The sequence below is a fragment of the Rhinopithecus bieti genome, unplaced genomic scaffold (genome assembly GCF_001698545.2).
Source record: "Rhinopithecus bieti isolate Rb0 unplaced genomic scaffold, ASM169854v2 scaffold_4553, whole genome shotgun sequence".
Lineage (NCBI taxonomy): Eukaryota > Metazoa > Chordata > Mammalia > Primates > Cercopithecidae > Rhinopithecus > Rhinopithecus bieti.
In genome coordinates this window covers 1,645,397-1,664,448 of record NW_016804694.1, presented here as the reverse complement: position 1 = coordinate 1,664,448, position 19,052 = coordinate 1,645,397, and the positions used below count along the sequence as shown (strand labels likewise).

General features: G+C 45.6%; 1 protein-coding gene across 1 annotated transcript in view; it reads right to left on the bottom strand.

Moving 5' to 3' along the window:
• Positions 1 to 1,712: 1,712 nt before the first annotated feature.
• The window catches only part of CUNH6orf89 (chromosome unknown C6orf89 homolog), a 36,316-nt gene continuing 18,976 nt past the window's right edge, over positions 1,713 to 19,052 (bottom strand). The window contains 5 exon segments of the mRNA XM_017870118.1: positions 1,713 to 3,473; positions 6,687 to 6,810; positions 9,830 to 9,959; positions 11,694 to 11,833; positions 11,957 to 12,102. Coding sequence (XP_017725607.1) covers positions 3,379 to 3,473; positions 6,687 to 6,810; positions 9,830 to 9,959; positions 11,694 to 11,833; positions 11,957 to 12,102 — 635 coding nt within the window. The 3' untranslated portion in view covers positions 1,713 to 3,378.

Sequence of the window (19,052 nt, the reverse complement as noted above, 5' to 3'; positions counted from 1 at the left end):
TCACAGCTCACTACAGCCTCCACCTACTGGGGGTAAGTGATCCTCCCACCTCAGCCTCCCGAGTAACTAGAACCACAGGAGTGTGACACCACACCTGGCTAATTAAAAAAAATTTTTTGTAGAGACGGGGTTTCGCTATGTTACCCAGGCTGGTCTTCAACTCCTGAGCTCAAGCAATCTGCCTGCCTCAGTCTCCCAAAGTGTTGGGGTTACGGGTGTGAGCCACCACACCTGGCACAACTACTTTTTTTTTTTTTTTTGAGACAGAGTTTCGCTCTGTCGCCCAGGCTGGAGTACAGTGGCGCGATCTTGGCTTACTGCAATCTCCGCCTCCTGGGTTCAAGCAATTTTCCTGCCTCAGCTTCCTGAGTAGCTGGGATTACAGGCGCCACCATCATGCCTGGGTAATTTTTGTATTTTTAATAGAGATAGGTTCCACACTGTTGGCTAGGCTGGTCTTGAACTCCTGACCTCAAGTGATCTGCCTGCCTCAGCCTCCTAAAGTGCTGGGCTCACAGGTGTGAGCCACCGTGCCCAGCTTGAATCACTTTTATTTTATTCCCTCTCTTCCCTAAAAAAACTTGAGGACAAGCTCTGCCTCTTTTCATCAACCATAATAAGTATGGTATCCATTCACTACTTGACTGTTGGAGAGCTCAGGACATTTGGACAGAAATGCTTCAAACTGGGGCCAAAGTAGCCTGTCTCCTCCGAGAGCTGACTTCTGGGCACAGGCATCTCTATGGTGGGAGGCTACAAGAAAGTGAACCTAACTCATGCGCAGAGGTCATTGCCATGTCACCTCCTAGTAAATGCTCAATAAACTTATAAATCACCCCCTCTCTTTAGAGCCCTCCAGTTTTGTTCTTATTGTGGTGGTGGAGGTGGGGAATTGGTGAGGTGGTCCTGTTGTCACCCTGCAAGCTTGCTTTCTCATCCTGACAACCCTCTTTCCCACACCAGGTCATGCAGAGGGACTTCTGTTGCTTCCAGTTAGATGGCAGGGGCATCCTGTGGCATCCTGCTGCTCAGGGCCTTGATCATTAGAAAGGGACTGGCTGGCAACCCCTAGCCACTCCCGTCGCTCTGGCCACTAGTAGATTCTGTTTATCAAAATTAACTTGAGAAGTTGAACTGCCTCTGTCTATCTAGAAAACCCTCTTTGGAGAATTCTCTCCTAATACAAGTTTACATTCAAGTCTGAACTGGGTAGATTGTAAGTAAAATGAGTAGTGTATGCATAAAAGTCTCTACTTATCTTCTGCTACAGTCATTTTTTTGTTGAAGTACAAAATGGGGCTTAGGAGACTTTCCCAGGGGATGCCTCAGAATACCAACACATGCAAGGGTTTCTTTGTTTGAAAAGTTTTGAGCTTAAGTGGGTATTTTATGGACATTTAAGATGTGAGGGGCAGGAGTGAAATGGGGGAGAGGAACACAGAGTAACTCACGGAAACAAAATGGGGGTCTCAATAATCAAAACAGTTGCTTTGTTCCTAAGAAACCCTCTTTTTTGTTAACGGGTCTAATTTTTAAAAACTCTCGGAGGCCTCTAAAGCACTTGTTTACATGTAGCCCTTCCCCATGTGCGGCCAGGGTAAGGACACTGCAGAAGGCTGTAAAAGCTTACACAAAGCCGTCCTCTACATGATCCCTCTGACTTAAAACCTCTTAAATCATAGCTGCTTAACAGCATGACTTTTATATGTACACACGTTTTGTTTTTCCTGTATTCATCCACACAAGGGGTTGATTAAGAAAAAATTCCCTCAGGTACAGTTCATCCTAGTTTCACTGAAGCCCGTGGAGGAGGCTCTGATGTTTCCGCCCTGAGCTCTGTGAACTCTGCTTGTCCTCTGCAAGCCCACAGACAAACAGGCCATTCAAGTGCTCAGTGCTCCCCACTGCTGGTCATGAGACCCACAGAGAAAGAGGGACTGGGAGATGAGATGCAGGCTCCTCCAGGAATGAAGAGGGCTTCACAACCATCCTCACTCGTCACTGTCTGCCTCTGATCCATAATTCTGACACAGACACGTACTGTATCCATTTGATTTCTGCAATTCAGAACCAGAGGCCAAAGTGTAGATTGCTTTTTCTTCATCCTGGCATTGGCATGACCAATGGCCAGGTATCTAGTGGTGTCAATAAAAGAATAATAGAGAAAAAAAAAAAAAGGAACAGGAAAAGAACATCCTTATTTACACCATTTGATTGCTATATACCAAAAGCACTTGGGAGAAAACAGTGCACATAGTGAATCATCCAATCAGAAACACACAGCTTTATATTTTATTACAAAAAAGAAAAATACCTCACCTTGTTTTTGTTTCCCAGCAGACAGAAATCATTTTAAGACAGAGGATCACACAGTCAGTTGTACACCCAGCTGACAAACACTTTGGGTCTGGATTTCCTCCCCCAACCACATTACAACATCAGCTTTGACACATCTGTAAAACATCTTTTCTGCAGAAAGTCAGACCCTAAAGATCAAACCCAGGGAGGCACCCTCTCCCCAGGCCAGCTACTCTAACTCATAACCCTCTGAAGACACTTGGTAAAGGCAACACAGCTGACAAGAGCAGTGCTGCCTCAGCAGTAGTGGGCTCTGGCCCTGCCAAGGCAGGGAGGACTACAGCCAAGCTTCCAAGAAGCCATTCAGACAGGCAAGGGAGAAGGGGAGTGCAGTGGGGATATAAGAACCTGATGAAATGGAAGAAAGCATTACCTTGGGAGTGACCACTTTGAATTATTATATGATCAGACTCTAGCCTGGCATCATAGAGACTCCAAGTGCCACAGACAATGGGAAAGAAGTGTACTTCTTGAGTGCAATTCAAAGTTATCTGACCTTTTTTCACTGGTTCTAGATTCCATTTTGTTTGGGAAACTACAAGAACTTGTTTAATCAGCCATGGCTTTCCAAAAAGTAGAGTGATGTGGCCAGGAAGATGGGGACAAGCAGGCCCACCTGGGAAAGGATGGCTCTGACATCAGAACCTGTTGGCTGCCCTCTCCACTGCCAGGGAAGGAAGCTGGCAATGCAGGCAAAGGAAGGCACCAGCCCTGTTTCCTGCCTGAGGGGCAGCATCAAGGTCATAGTGCCCAAAGGCCCGGAAGAGGTCAGTCTCAGATGGGTGCTGGCAGAGTCCTAGCCAAGTGGCCAGGCTGAATCCTTCCTGAGCCATCTGCAGGAAGAGTCAGGAGGGCTAGGCCCTGGCCACTGCCTTGCAGCTCACAGCTGGTTCACACATGCATGCAAAGGGCAGGTAACTAAGTAACCAACCCCTGAAAAGCAGTTTCATAGTTTTTTATTTTTCCCCTTTCAACCTGGTTTTCGGCTCTGGAAGCTGTTCCTGTGCACAGTTCTATTTCCTACAGTTCTGAGAAAGTGGTTCCATCGCAGATGACCAAAGGCTGGACCCCTCTGGCTATAATGTAGACCTTCCAGTGAGTGGTGCTGGCATAGCCTTGAGGGGAAATAGCAAGAGGAAAACATGTAAATGTTAGTGGGTGGGCACACCTGTGGGCAGAGCAAGGCGGGTCTGCCAGAGCTGGCCCTCAGGGTGCACTGCAGAGTCAAAGACAAATCTTTTTCTATTTAATTTAGTTTCTTTTTTTCTTTTCTTTTCTTTTCTTTTTTTTTTTTTTAAGAGATGGGGGTCTCACTATATTGCCCAGGCTGGTCTTGAACTCCTGGGCTCAAGTGATCCTCCTGCCTCGCACTCCCAGAGTGCTGGGATTACAGGTGTGGGCCACCACTCCTGGCTTCAAGACAAATTGCTCTGAAAGTCTTTTGGCACTTCCTAGCATCAGTATTCCTAGTTATTATCAGTCCTCTTTAAATGCTTTATCACTGCCCCTCACCCAGGGAACTATGAATCACAATTCAGCAGGCTTACAAAGGCAGGATGCTCTAGATGAGGCTGCTGTTGGGCATCAAGTCTCAGCTTTTACAGCAAGAAGACAGAATCGATTCTGAGGGGGCATAAGACCTACTAGCCAATTTTCCTGTGTCTTTCTATAATGCAGTTTCATTACACAACATCCAGATTAACCTAAACCTAAACCAGCGTTGCCCAAATTGGGTTCAGCAAACCGTAGAGTCCTGTAAGATATTCCAAAATAGGTTCTAGAGTACTATGGGCCCTGCTCATCTTTAAACGAAGAGCACTGAGTAGAATTCACCTTTTACTTGGTGACTCCGGAAGGGTCATGATGGGCAATGACTGTCCTGTACAGTGACTGCAGATATTGTACCTGACCCCCGAAAGGTTTTCTGGTGATCTGGAACCCTTCCTTCCTCCATCTCCACAGGACAACGTACGTTTTGTCAAAAATCATAGAACTTGCATGTCGTGGTGCCATTCTTAAGGGTCCCTAAGGTAGAGGAACCGCCGTCTGTCCTGCAACACTGAATGATTCTTCTTGGCCAGGGTCTGCTTTCCTGTCCTCACTGTTAACCGTGGCAGCTACAGTCATCATGTCTATTTCTGTCACTGCTTCAGGTGCTCGCTGGCTTCCCCACCCCCCACTGCCCCCATTCTTCTCCCGGACTTGCTCTCCTATTCTTCTTCTCTTCAGTCACCATCCCTCTCTGTGTTCTGTCATGTGACTGGCCTTTTATAGACACTGCCAACTACAGGGATCCTTTCTTTCTAGTCAACAAACCAGCCAGGCACAGCACAGCAGGTATCACACACTGGATGTCAGGCTAATCTGGACTATCTGTACCAGCATTTGATGCTCAAGCTTTCTTGATCACTGCCAGACATTTTTTTTTTCCCCCTAATTCTGTAATTGGTATTCCGGTTGCTTGTGGGAGCCGGAAGTATGGAATTCAGATAACTAAGGTGTTTCTGTAGTTGTTTGAATTGTTCGGCATTTGTAAAATATAAGACAGAAACTTGTTCAAGCACAACCACATGCTCCAAACCTAAATATGCCAGAGAGATTTTCGCAATAGTCATCTCTTGTGTTAAGAGTCACTCCATTACAGGAAAAAGGTTCAGAACAATTTCCATACAAGAATCCTCCTTTTTGTAGGAAGTTTCCCAAGAGCCAGGCCAGCTGTGCTCCATTATTAGTTAATGCTTGATTTGTACATTATTTTTATTCTTCATTTCTAAATTGAAATAAAAGTTATGTAACTTAAATTAAAACTTGGCATAGCTTGCAGTCCAATTCCTACTCTCATATAAGATGGAAGGTTTCTAGGGATTTGGGGGTCTTCTGAATGGGTAAAATTCAAAGAAATCAATTGGAAAACCCAGTCTGGGCTCTGCCAGAGACTCCAGATCTTGCTTAGGTTTCGTGAGGCAGGAAAAGCAAGAAGGTCAATGGTGACACTTGCTGATTTATTTGCTTCTTCCAAGAAAACTCGGCTGTCAAACTGATTGCTACTGACAGCAGTGGATTCAAACCTGTTTGGAACAGATTTTTAGGATATAAGGCACAGGACAAGTCACATTTGGGAAAACACTGAGCCAGGGCCAAAGGTGAGTCATCACTGTGAGGCTGTGACTTGGCTGTGGTAGCCACACAGAAGGTAACATTTCCTTGTGTGACCATTGCCCTTATATACTGCTTGGTATTGGTTTATTTGCAACATGGGTGTATATTCCTGTAGTCCTGGATTGTCCCTCTCCTGGCTTGACTGTGTTCAAGCAGGCACTTAAGACCTGATGCTCTGCTCAACAGATAGTGGGGCCTTGGGGTGGTCACCTCTCCTCTCTGGGTCTCAACCTTTTCATCTATAAAACGAGGGATTGGTCTAAATACTTTCCAGAATCCTTCCTAACTTGAAGTTTCTATGATCAATAGACACAGGCATTCTAAATGTTGTATGTACAAGACATTTCTTTCTGCTATGTTTTCTCATTAAGTTGTTTCATTTCTTTCTTTCTTTCTTTTTTTTTTTTGAGACGGAGTCTGGCTCTGTCACCCAGGCTGGAGTGCAGTGGCTCGATCTCGGCTCACTGCAAGCTCCGCCTCCCGGGTTCACGCCATTCTGCTGCCTCAGCCTCCTGAGTAGCTGGGACTACAGGCGCCTGCCACCGCGCCCGGCTAATTTTTTGTATTTTAGTAGAGACGGGGTTTCACCGTGGTCTCGATCTCCTGACTTTGTGATCCGCCTGCCTCGGCCTCCCAAAGTGCTGGGATTACAGGCGTGAGCCACCGCGTCCGGCCAAGTTGTTTCATTTCTAAGCATAAATGTTGAGCCTGTTAATAGAAGAATGTTACTTTTGATTCTACTAAATAAAACTTCTGTGAAGGCAGTACACGATTCTTATTTTTTTTTTTTTTCTTTTTGAGACGGAGTCTCGCTCTATCGCCGGGGCTGGAGTGCAGTGGCCGGATCTCAGCTCACTGCAAGCTCCGCCTCCCGGGTTCCGGCCATTCTCCTGCCTCAGCCTCCAGAGGAGCTGGAACTACAGGCGCCCGCCACCTCGCCCGGCTAGATTTTTGTATTTTTTTTTAGTAGAGACGGGGTTTCACCGTGTTAGCCAGAATGGTCTCGATCTCCTGACCTCGTGATCCGCCCGTCTCGGCCTCCCAAAGTGCTGGGATTACAGGCTTGAGCCACCGCGCCCGGCCTGGCAGTACACGATTCTTAAAACAGCTTTTGAATTAAAAACTAAAAAGATCCATGGCTGACCCTGCCCTCCTGGGGCCCTACATACCGATATCTCCCGGCTCTATTGGCATGGCCACAGACTGACAATGTCTTCGGCACTGGAAGGGAGGGATGAGCTGCAACATGGCCTCACCGCTGCCCATGATAAATAGGTCATGCATCTCATGCATCTGGAGGAAAGAACGAGGAGGGGAGGAAAAGGAAGGCAAAGAAAACAAAATAAAACCAGGGGCTTTAGTAAATAAAAATGCTTTCACATATGGCTCTGAGTTTTCTAGCCTGAGCAAAGAGGAAATAGAACCAATAACAAAAATTTGCAATTATGTCCAAAAGACAAAAACAAACTACTTCTCCTAAGAATGGCATCTCTTGGTACTACGACCAGAGTAAAATCTCTTCTATGGGTTCTCCTAAAGAGGCACTGTGTGATTTAGTGGGCAATCCCCTCAGCAAGAGCCCCAGAGCAGATCTGGCATGAGCTTCATAATTTGCAACTAGTTTTAGCCACAGCTTCAAAATAAGCCAAAGGAAAATACCTAATTGCAATTTAACAAAGGTAGTTCTAGCAGAAACCAACAAATGGTGGCTGAAGTATACAACATTCTGAGATTCTGGGTTTGATGAAAACTTTTTAGATAAATAGATAATCGGGACATCCTTTGGGCACTCTTCCATGGAATGTTATTTCTTACTACCAGGGCTCTGATGAGAATTGTGCAGCAGTAAGTTTAAGTTTATACTGCCTGGCAAGACCCAGGGGAGCAGGTACGTCATGCTACTGATTAAAAACTAATGACACTAAGACTGGCCTCTGATTCTGAAAACTAAGGAGACAACCAGCATATGCACCTGCACAGGTAACGGTAACTACTGCCCCTCTGAGGGCATGCTACTGCCGGCAACGGGCATTAAATGCAACCTGCTATGTGCCAGGGAAGGAGCTGTGAACCCTGGGGATGGGGCTGGGACCTGGGCAGGGAATAGGGATAAAGAGATGGGTCTTGCTGGGACATTTCTCCTTACCTTGATGATGACAGAAAACCCCTAGGGTCTCTTCTCTCATCTCTTCCTCCTATCTCCTGCCCTTCAGAGAAACCCTTTATACGCCCATATAAAGTGGGAGCCAGAAGTCTGACTCCCTGGGCTATGTCTTGGTTTTTCTCTTCACCACTCACGGCCTCCAGAGTCTTGGGTTTGGCCCCATCTTCCCCTGTCCCCAGTCCTGGTCTCTCTGCTGCTGCCACAGGCCTTGCCCATCACGTTTTCATGGCAACACTAGCGCCATTTCACCTGCTAATGTGGTGACAGGGACAAGCCTGGTCTTCAGCCAGCCTGCAGTTGACTGGCACTCACATTGGCGGAAGCCTTACCATCTGTAGTCCTCACAACAATCTCAGAAGGACCAAAACAAGTGGCTGCATCCTTCTTCACACAGGCCTGAAGTGGGTAGGGACATAGTCATCCATTCCCAGGATGGGAAGAAACAGACGACAAGGTAGCACAGGCCAGCCCTAGGCCACACTGTGGAGTGGGTGAAGTGGGCCTTGGAGCCCCTCATCTTCTCCCCGAGTGCCACTTAACAACCAGCTCCCCACTTCTGTCTTAAGGCTGCCTTTGGATACTGGGCCCACAGACACGTGACTTTAACAGGGCCCAGGGCCCAGGGATGTGGACAACAGGGTGGGGTAACAAGGCTGCAGGGAAAGGAGAGCTTGGGCCAGGGTGGGGAAACAGATTCTCTAAGAAACCAGGCTCTCAGGAGTTTTGCCTGTTTGGCCACTGCCCTTCCCAGAACATCCTCGAGAACCACAGTATGACTTTGGTAAGCATTTGAGTAACTCTGTATTTACTCCTTTGGCTGGGCTCCTTGGTGTTGCGCAGGCTGGAGAAATTAACTCTGGTATTCAAGTGGTAAAACCAAGAGAAAGATAAAGGCCGTGTCCCAGAATTATATTTATGAAGATGAAATCATACAAGGGCCTGGAATTCTAGCCGGCGACAGCAGGATAAACTTCTTTAAAATCCGAGGCAAGAGCCCAGCATCTCCACCCCAGTGCTGGCAGACAGAACTTCTTACTTCTAGACAAAATGATTGTTTTTATAGACTTTCAAATTCCTTTAACACAATTCAGCAAATTTGGAGCCAAGCAATAGTATCAGGAGGTGGAAGCCACGGTCCAGAGTTGGTAGGGGGCCACAGTTTGGGAAATTTTTGTTTTTTTTACACCAAGGAAAATGCATGCTTTTAATTCTCCCAAACCAATCCGGGCTCAAAAACCTTCCTTAGGAATGAGACTTAACAAAAGGAGCAATTCAGAGAAAAGTAAACAGACACAAATGCAGAACAGCTTCTCCCAGTCCACTGGCCCCAGAGAGGTAACTTTGGCTCTGAGCACTTGGCCCCAGACTGAAGTGGGAAATGATGGGGGCAGAGTGGGCTTTTCCAACCCAGCCGGGCTGCCTGCCTATCAAATCTTTCCCAGGCTCCCACACTTTTTGCCTTTCAAGTTCTCTACCTGAAATCTCTTAATTGTTTATTTCTGGCAGAAACCACCCTAGGGGTTAGAGGGTAAAGGGTGTGTCCTTGGGCAACTCACTTAATCTCTCTGGGGCTCAGTTTCCTTATCCACAAAATGAAGAAGTTATTCTATTCTTCAAAATGAAGAAGTAAAGCTATTCCTTTATAGCTTTCTTTTCTTTTTTTAAAAAAATAGAGATAGGGTCTTGCTATATTGCCCAGGCTGGTCTGAAACTCCTAGGCTCAAGCAATCCTCTTGTCTCAGCCCCGCCAAGTGCTGGATTACAGGCGTGAGTGACCACCATTCATGGCTGCTTGCCTACTTTCTAATTTAAGGTAGGAATTTAAGGTAGGAAAGCCAGACTAATTGTACACTGAAGTCCTTCAAATTTTAAGATTTCACTTCTTTTAATATAGAAAAGTAGCTTGCCTTAGGTGTTAGGCGCAGGAGGCAGATTTGCAAGGTAAGTAGACTTTCTGGAAACCTGCCTTCATGACAAGGTGTGCCCCTGCAAGTCTCCTGGCTAGCAGCAGGAGGGGAGAACTAGACTGTGTGGGTGTCCCTTCAATTCATCCTCTAAGCCAATATGCAGGAAAGGCCTTGGTTATGACATCAGTCCAGATCCCAAGTAAAGAAAATTCTAGATCCAAGTCCTCTCAAAATTTCCTACCTTACTCCCCACAACAGGTTCCGGGTGAAGAAGGAAGCAGTTGTTTAAAGAGGCATCTTTTGGAAATGGCAGGTGAGTGAAAACAGGAAAAAGCTCACGTAACATTTGTGATCTGTTCAGAGGTCTTCTCCTGTAGAAGTTTGAAATAGAAAAAAAGTATTTAACTGGTCAAGCCAGTCCACGACTAAGAGAGAGCCAAGTAAGGGTGGGAAAACTGTGGGCGGTGGGTAAAGAGGGAAAAATATGAGTACAGTATCTTAAGTACTAGGTCCCTGAAGAATAGTTGCACAGAGTCAATGAAGTATAACGTGTACACAAACAGGCATAAACTCTACAGCCATGATTTGAACATGTGGGTGGAGTGTTTCTAAACTGCAGCTAAAACAATATATAGAGGAAGGAAAGAAACAATCTATTCATTCTATCTTGGAGAAGACTGAAGTAACAGCAGGCCAGGAGGGGGAAGGGAAGAAGAGAGAAAGAGGAAGGGACAAAAAGCATGACCCTTCTTCTGAGGCAGAGGGAGACGCAGGGGGAAGCCTGCTCAGCTTGTTCTACTGGGCACTCCAGCACGCAAACAAACAGCATATTTAAAGAAAGATAGAAGTATTAAGACGTTAACAACAAGCCTGAAAAAGCCATTTTAATTATTTTGGAACAGTTCTAAGATGGAAACTGGCTTTCTTTTCTTACTAGGCAGCAACTTTAACCACAAGGAATGAACCATGTCTTCCACTGGGCACAGGAAAGAACAGCAGGACAAACTGGGGTTTCGATCATGGCTGGGTAACCTTAGGCAAGTTACTTAACCTCTCTGTTTCCCATTTTTCTTTCTTTCTCCCCACTCCTTTTTTTTTAAGACAGGGTCTCACTTTGGAGGGCAGTGGTGTGATCATGGTTCACTGCAGCCTCAACCTCCCAGGCTCAAGCCATCCTCCCAACTCAGCCTCCCAAATAGCTTGGATATTTTTTGTAGAGATGGGGTCTCCCTATGTTGCCCAGGCTGGTCTCGAACTCCTGGGCCCAAGTAATCTACCCGCCTCAGACTCCCAAAGTGTTAGGATTATAGGCATGAGCCACCACGCCTGGCTACTGATTCCCACTTGTCTGATCTGAAAAATGACAATAATCATTCCTACTTTCCAGAGTTATTATCAGTGTCCCCAGTAAGCCACAGACACTAAGCACCAACGCACACTGCCTGGCAGAAACAAGTGCCAAAAAATGCAATTCTCCTTCTAATATTTGCACTCTCTCTTCAGCCCCCTGCATGAGGCCACATTCTACATAAAATGCTAAACGCATACTTAGAAATAAATTATGACTCTATTAGACAAACTTGCTATCTCCTGCTGGTGGCGCCCCTCCTTCTGACACACCTCTTCATCCATCCCCTTTCTCTCTCATCATTGGTTTATCAGTGGGATCCCAGCATTGGATTTGTAAAATGCTGGGCCTGTGGTAGTGACTCAGTGATAGCTATTACTGTTTTGCGAGTATTTCTGGTCTGCCCCTTTCCTACTCACAAGCTAAGTGCCCCCATAGCCCACCCCCACCCATTTTTTTCTGAGACAGAGCCTCATTCTATTACCCAAGCTGGAGTGCAACAGCGCAATCTCAGCTCATGGCAACCTCTGCCTCCCAGGTTCAAGTGATTCTCATGCCTCAGCCTCCAGAGCAGCTAGGATTACAGGCATGTACCACCACACGTGGCTAATTTTTGTATTTTTAGTAGAGATGGGGTTTTGCCACGTTGGCCAGGCTGGTCTCCAACTCCTAGGCTCAAGTGATCTGCCTGCCTCGGCCTCCCAAAGTGCTGGGATCACAGGCGTGAGCCACCATGCCCGGCCCTTTTCACACTCACCATGGATAAGGAAATGGGAACCACCGTTCAGGAAAGCAGCGCCACCACTTGGCGAAAAACCCTTCAGTGAAGCCTTCTGTCACCTCAGGGTACCGGCACAAAAAATGCTGAATCTCCTCCGACGACAGGGGCTTTCCCGTCTTGGCAAGGCAGGAAACAAAGTAAAACAAAACAACACAGAGTTACTTGTCAGAAATTTCCTAGAGCTTGACCTAGTCTTTAAGCAAGCAGCCAATCAGTGGGAGACTCAGGCTTCTGCTCACCTTGATCACCAGTGGATGGAGCCTCTCAAATTTCCCTGGGGCATCTTCCAGGAGCATCACCTTCAGGGGTTTTTGGGCACAGCCAGTGCAGTTGGCAGGAATGGGCTCTGACTCATTCTGCTCACAGTCCTTTGTCCACCAGGGGTCTGAGAGAGGAAGGGGTATGGAGAAAGCAGATACTGAAAGAGCACAGCTGGTACATCCAGTAGCTCCAGCAACGAAACAAGAAAGGAAAGACATCAGAATGACTTTATTTATTTATTTATTTATTTATTGACAGAATCTCACTCTGTTGCCCAGGCTGGAGTGCAGTGGCACTGTCCAGCTCACTGTAACCCCAGCCTCCTGGGCTCAAGAGATTCTCCTGCCACAGCCTTCCGAGTAGCTGGAACTACAGGTGCAGGCCATCACACCTGGCTAATTTTTGTATTTTTAGTTGGAGCGGAGTCTCGCCATGTTGCCCAGGCTGGTCTTGAATTCTTGGGCTCAAGTGATCTGCCCACCTCGGCCTCCCAAAGTGCCGGGATTACAGGCGCAAGCCACCTCATCCAGCCCATAATAATTTTTAAAACACACAATGATAAGCCCTGGAGACTGCTGAAAAGGTAAGATACACATGAAGCAGCCTCTAAGGAGGGAGTAGAGGACAGGGGCAGGAAGGAGAGGTACTCTTCTCTGTATACCTTTTTACACTTTGTGGAAAATATCTTTTAACCTGTACATGCATTTCCTAAATCAAATCAACAAATAAAGCATAACAGCTAGGAAAACCTTTCAGCAGTGTGGACCTAAAGACGTACTTCTCCCAACATTTTCTAACCTATGACCATAGGGCTGAAATGTCTACAGCACAGGGGGGCTGGTGTGGAGAGAAGGGTGACCCCATCATCGCTGTGCCCTAATGCACTTCTCACACATGCTGGATGTGTGCCTAGACCCTTGGTTCACAAGTACACATGGGAGCCAGGACTCTGGGAAGGAAGAGTGAGAAAAGGGCATAGAAGAGGGAAGGGATGGAGAGGGTAGACAGGACTTTTCTGGAGCCATCTTTGGAATAAAGTGAATTGCATCTGTCCATAAGACAGCCCTCTATCCCAGCTCAGGAGGGGGTGGGACCGCCGGCCATAGTTTCCAGCCCCACATGCTGGTCAGAAATGGAAGACTCCCAACCCAGACCCCGCTGTGAGTGACAGCGGCTCCCTGACACGCCTGTCTGGTTTGGCTCCTTCTCTGAGGGGCTCTTGTTTCTGCACAGTCTTTCCCAGCTTCCCTGTTGCCATGCTGTTTATAATGTTACTTCATTATTTCTTGTTTACTTTCTGTTCCATTTTGGATTTCATCTGTGTTCTCTGAGAGATGTGTTTGTTTTAAACTCTGCTTTGAATCTAAAATGTTTCAGAAGATGGTTCTGATTAAAACCCAATGGAAACCAAATCAGGAGAGAGCCTACAACAAATGATAACAGACAACCAAATGTGGCTGAAACGAAGTCAAGTTTTTAAACCAATAAACATACTTGGAAACTGACTCTTAACCACAAAACATTTTCTGTGGTTGGCAGTAAGCGCTTTATCCTTGTTTTCTCTGAGGCAGTAGTAGTGGGGCATAGGAAATCCTCGTCAGGGAAGGACCGTGTTTGTTCTTGGCCGGTCTCCTGAGCATCCTCCATCTCTTGCAGATAGTATCTGTGTTTCTGGGAGGCAACTGCCACCTACCTTTCTCAGCCAGTCTCAACCTGCAGGAAGATTACTAGCCAGAGGATTACTGATACAGTCTGCTCCTGCGAGGGCACCTCTCCTCCCACAGTGCTCCGGGGGTAGCTGACACCCTTTAGTGCCACCTGTTTCAGCGGCACACTGAGGCTGCAAAGTTGCATTTTTCTTCTCCAATATTTTCAAATGTTTCTTATTCAGGGTCAAATATGATAAATTATTGCCAATATGCAAAAACTCTGGGTAATGGACACACCATGAGGCATAATCATAACAACATGTTAAAATTATATAGCATTTCAGTTTCCGAAGTACTTGCAACGGAAGGGGAAGGAGAAAGAAAGATAACGCACTGAGTGCTTGCCCTATGTTAGTCACTTTCCCATGTTACGGCATTTAATTTTCACTGTGTAATTACTGAGTAGGAATCACTATTCTCATTCTGTGGATGAACAAAGTTAAAGTCAGGGGTGATAGGAAGTTCCCGAGGTGCCAGAGTGTGGCAGGAAGAACACAGGAGATGCTGGGTGTGCAGTGGGGGTTTGGGTAAGGAAACAGGCTGCAGAGGGAGATGTGGTGAGGGCTTCCAGGGCTTGAAGCATGTCTGACTCCGCTCAGAACAAAAAGAGGAACTGTTGGAGGCTTCTGAGCAGGAATTTCTCGATGTTCTAGGAAGATTATTCTGGATTGTGATTAGGGTGCCCTAGAAGAGAGAGGCTGGGAAAAGGAAGACCTGGTTATATTTTAGTTTTGCCCGTTTTTAGGGAAAAGGGGGGGGGTTCCACTGTGATGAGAAGTGAAATATAATGAATGAGGCAGTGAGAATGGAAAAAAGGGGTGGATTCTAGAAGCAGTGAGGATGAAACCTACAGCCCCAAGCAGTACTACTGTGAATGTCTGCACGACACTGTCCTCTTGGTCAGTGTCATCATAAACCTGCAGATCTCTGCTATCGCCCATGTCTAGTGCTCATCTAGGGAACGTCATCTCCAGATTTATTATGACACTTTTCTGTAGTAGTGTGTCATATTCCAACAGAATCAGTTAATTATGACAATCTTCCCAGGAGATGAGAGTAAAGCACCAGGAGAAAGGGGCACCTTCCTCGAATTTGTACAAAGGTGCTGCATGGGCTAGCAGCGAGCAGCTCTTTTTTTTTTTTCTTCTTTTTTTTTTTTTCTTTTTGAGACGGAGTCTCGCTCTGTCGCCCAAACTGGAGTGCAGTGGCCAGATCTCAGCTCACTGCAAGCTCCACCTTTCGGGTTCCCGCCGTTCTCCTGCCTCAGCTGGGACTATAGGCGCCCGCCACCTCGCCCGGCTAGTTTTTTGTATTTTTTAGTAGAGACGGGGTTTCACCGGGTTAGCCAGGATGGTCTCGATCTCCTGACCTTGTGATCCGCCCGTCTCGGCCTCCCAAAGTGCTGGGATTACAGGCTTGAGCCACCGCGCCCGGCAACGAGCAGCTCTTAACCTAAGAGTTAGGAGAATTATTTTAACTACAACTTATTTTTTTTTTTTTTTGAGATGGAGTCTCACTCTGTCGCCCAGGCTGGAGTGCAGTGGCATGATCTCGACTCACTGCAACCTCCGCCTCCCGGGGTCAAGCGATTCTTCTGCCTCAGCCTCCCAAGTAGCTAGTAGCTGGGATTACAGGTGCCTGCCACCAAGCCCGGCTCATTTTTATATTTTTAGTAGAGATGGGGTTTCACCATGTTGGCCAGGCTGGTCTCAAACTCCTGACCTCAGATGATCCACCAACCTCAGCCTCCCAAAGTGCTGGGATTACAGGCGTGAGCCACTGCGCCCGGTCCAGCCTAATTTATTTAATTTTAATTTTATTCTGAGCTTTAGATATTCTTGGGATTTCCAGGTAGAGATGCCTTTAAAAAGCAGGTAGAAGAAAACCCAGTAAAGGGAAATCAAGAAAGAAAAAGAAAGTAGGAATAGCAAACTGAAAGAAAACGTGGAGGTGGTGTTCCTTGAGGGTCTAAGAACACAAGTAAAAAACTGTTAGTACTAAAAAGAGAATTTAATAAGGTGACAGAATACAAGATACAGATTTTCAGATACAGATTTTTATAAGATACAGATTTTCTGTCTGTTTTGTTCACCGCTTTGTTGAGAACAGTGCCTGGCATATATAGCAAAGTCTCAATAAACATTTATTGAATGAGTGAATGAAGTTGGGGAGAGGGAGGAAGGGATGGAAGGAGGAAGAGAAGGAGGGAGGAAGGCAGGAAGGCAGGTAGGAAGACTGATTTTTCAGAAGTTTTAACAATAGAATTAAGTCCATGGGGAGAAAAATCAAATGAGCAATCTGGATTCACAGAAACCTCAAAATAAAGATTAAATAAATATAACCTCATGATTTCTTACATTATAAATGCACCCGAGAAAAACCTGCAAAGCCCATGACAAAGTTCCCATGACGTTAACTAGTGTGTGCTCAATATTTAATCAGGCTGTTCTCCGGAAGCTTGTTTTTGCATAGCACCTCTTCTAGCACCCTGGGCATGAGGCAGGGGTGAAGCCTTAACAGTGAAGGAGGCTTTGCCAGGTCCCTGTATGTGTGGCACCATGCCCAGAGCCATTTTCACACACTGCAGAGAGGGAAAGAGCCCAAGAAATCATTTCACCAACAGCCTTGCCTCCAGAAAGCAATGCATTTGAACCACTCCAAACCACAGACAGAGTCTACTTTCATGAGTTCTCACTTGTACAAAAATTTGTTTCTAAATGTGAAAATTTATTATCAAAAACACAGCAAAGGAAAAAATTAAAAATAAATAAACAAATGTGAGACTTTGGATAAGTCAGTCAATCCCGTTGCACATTAGTTTCCTCATCTTTGAAATGAACATAAAAACAGTATCTACCTTACGTGACTGCTATGAAGACTGAGAAATACATATAAAGTACACGGCACAGTACCTGGTATACAGTAAGTGCTTGACAGAGCTATTACTATCACAGAAGGTAAGCTTATTTTGCAAACAAAAGAGTAAGGTTTTCCTTGAGGTCTAAGCAGTTCATCTTTGAGCACAGACCTGGACTCTCTAAGTCTCACTAGGTTCTTAGTTTGAGGCCAATAAATGATCTGTTATCTCCAAAACTTCTTGATGTTGCTGGATCTACTTCTCCTTCCTTTGAAGGTCAATGGATGCATCAGGTTCCAAATGTGTGCCTTTTCCCTGTATGTGAGAACTGTCCCAGGCTTCCTCAGTAAAATGAATGTGTTATTTTAAATTGGCCAGAAAATGACCAAAGTAAACAAAATAATTGGCCAAACATGCTGGTGCTTGGCTTGACTGAGGGCAGAGATGGCAGGCAGTAAGTGTGGTATCTTGGACAGAATGCTAGAGGGGGTTAAGAAACTAGGGTTCAAGTGTGATTTTGTCACTTTTAGCTGGGTAAGCAAGCTCTTTTACCTCTCCTGGCCTCAGTTACCTCTTTTATAAAATGGGGTATGTACCAGATTAAATCTAAAATTCTTTTTCAGCTTTAAGACTCAATGATTCCTTGGAAATGGTAAAAACCAAGGGGATGGTTGGCAGGAGTAAAGGGACTATAAAGATATGAGTCCAGGAGGGGAGAAAAAAACTAAGAATGTGAATGTAAAGAGAAAACTCTGGGTAAGAGGAAGGATTAAGTCAGTCAAATATTATCCATAAGGGTGCAGACTAGGAGGATGAGCTGGACTGAATGTCTAAGACAAGACCAGGTCAGGAAAATTCTAAAGGGTCCGTAGCTTGAAAGACCACTTATCTTTGGAACAGCCAGAAAGAACATTGTCTCTTCAGGGACTAGGGAGTTAAGAGAAAGTAACTGATGATCTGAGAGCGAGAGAGAGTGTAGAACTCCAACATCAGACTTAAAGCTAGACTCTTCAGGTCTACTGCATGGCTACAGACTACTCACATCAGAGGTGAAGGGCTCAGACTCTGAAGACTGGCTGCCTGGGTTCAAATCATGGCTCCATGACTAGACTTGGGACCTTGAGCAAGTGACCTAACCGTACTGTGCCTCAGTGTCCTCATCTGTAAAATGGGCATAAAACCTGAAGCTACCCTATAGGGATGTTGTCAAGATTAAATAAGCTGATACATGGAAAGTCCCCTGAACAGGGTCTGGCATCTGATAAGTAATAAACAAGTATCAGTTTATTTACTTACTTTTTGCTGCAGAGTGGGATGTTTCTATGACTCACTACAAAGTCACTTCATTCTTCTTATTGAGAGCATTTAGGGGCAGGATTTCCTATCTAAGGCTGAAATCTAGAAAAGAACCCCACTTCCGTCACCTTTTGTTCCCTGGGTGGGGTCGGGGGAAACTTCTAGTCACTGGTGGTGGTGCCTCTTATATATCACCAAGGCTGCAGCTGCCCTCCATCAATCCTGAGGTGCCACTGCAAGGAGCACCAGATGACCCTGGGAGGGTGAGACAGGCCAGCACTTCAGGAAACCATATGGGGTTTCCTTTGGGGAATCTGCCACACCATTCTCCCCTTGCATTTACTTTAAATGTACAGCTAAGTAATCCTAACTTGAAGGTAGTTGTTTTCTGACACCAGGACATTAAAAATCATCTATTTTTACTTTTCCTGCCCTCTTACAGGCCCAGATTAAGTTGCACTTAATTCTCCCTCATGTGTTTCTGTTGACCCTTCATATAATTATGCATTTTAACTTTTCTTCCAAATGCTATGCAAAATGCTGTTAGTTTCACATGTCTACAACTTCCCAGAATTATCATACATAGGAAAATATGGTGCTTCCACGTCCACATTTACAAGTAAAAACAGCACTTTAATAGAATCAACAACATTAAAGAGCTAAAGCCACACCCTTCCAATGCTCACTCGCTCTCTCTACAACTGAGCTCCAAGGACTTGTTTTATTTCCATCTGCAAGGCAAAATATTGATTTGAAGTGGTCCAAATAATCCAGCTTGTTGACAAGACACTAATGTTTCTGGAATGTTTAAACTATGATTTAGAGAAGGAGCAAGCAGTGTTCATTGACGATGCCCCATTTCTCAATTCAACAGTGTATGGAGATTTACTTTACAGGACCAGGGAAGAAGATAATGCCATCAACCAGATCGGGAAAACTCATCAGGAGTTGCCGTTAGGGAGGTTGTCGGGGGAAGACAGTCAGAAACGAGACTGGTGTGTCTGAGGAAGAGGCACAGACTGGCCCAACTGACAAGTTTCTCTCGCTGTTTCCTCCAAATGCTCTGAACTGTTCTGATAGGAGTTTGAGACTGCATTTTTTTTTTTCAGCTCTGTTGATGACATTTCAAAACAACCTTCCCAATAAATTCAAGGAAGTTATATCTGGAATTTTCAAATGAAATATCTGAGCTGTTGATTTTAAAAAAACAAA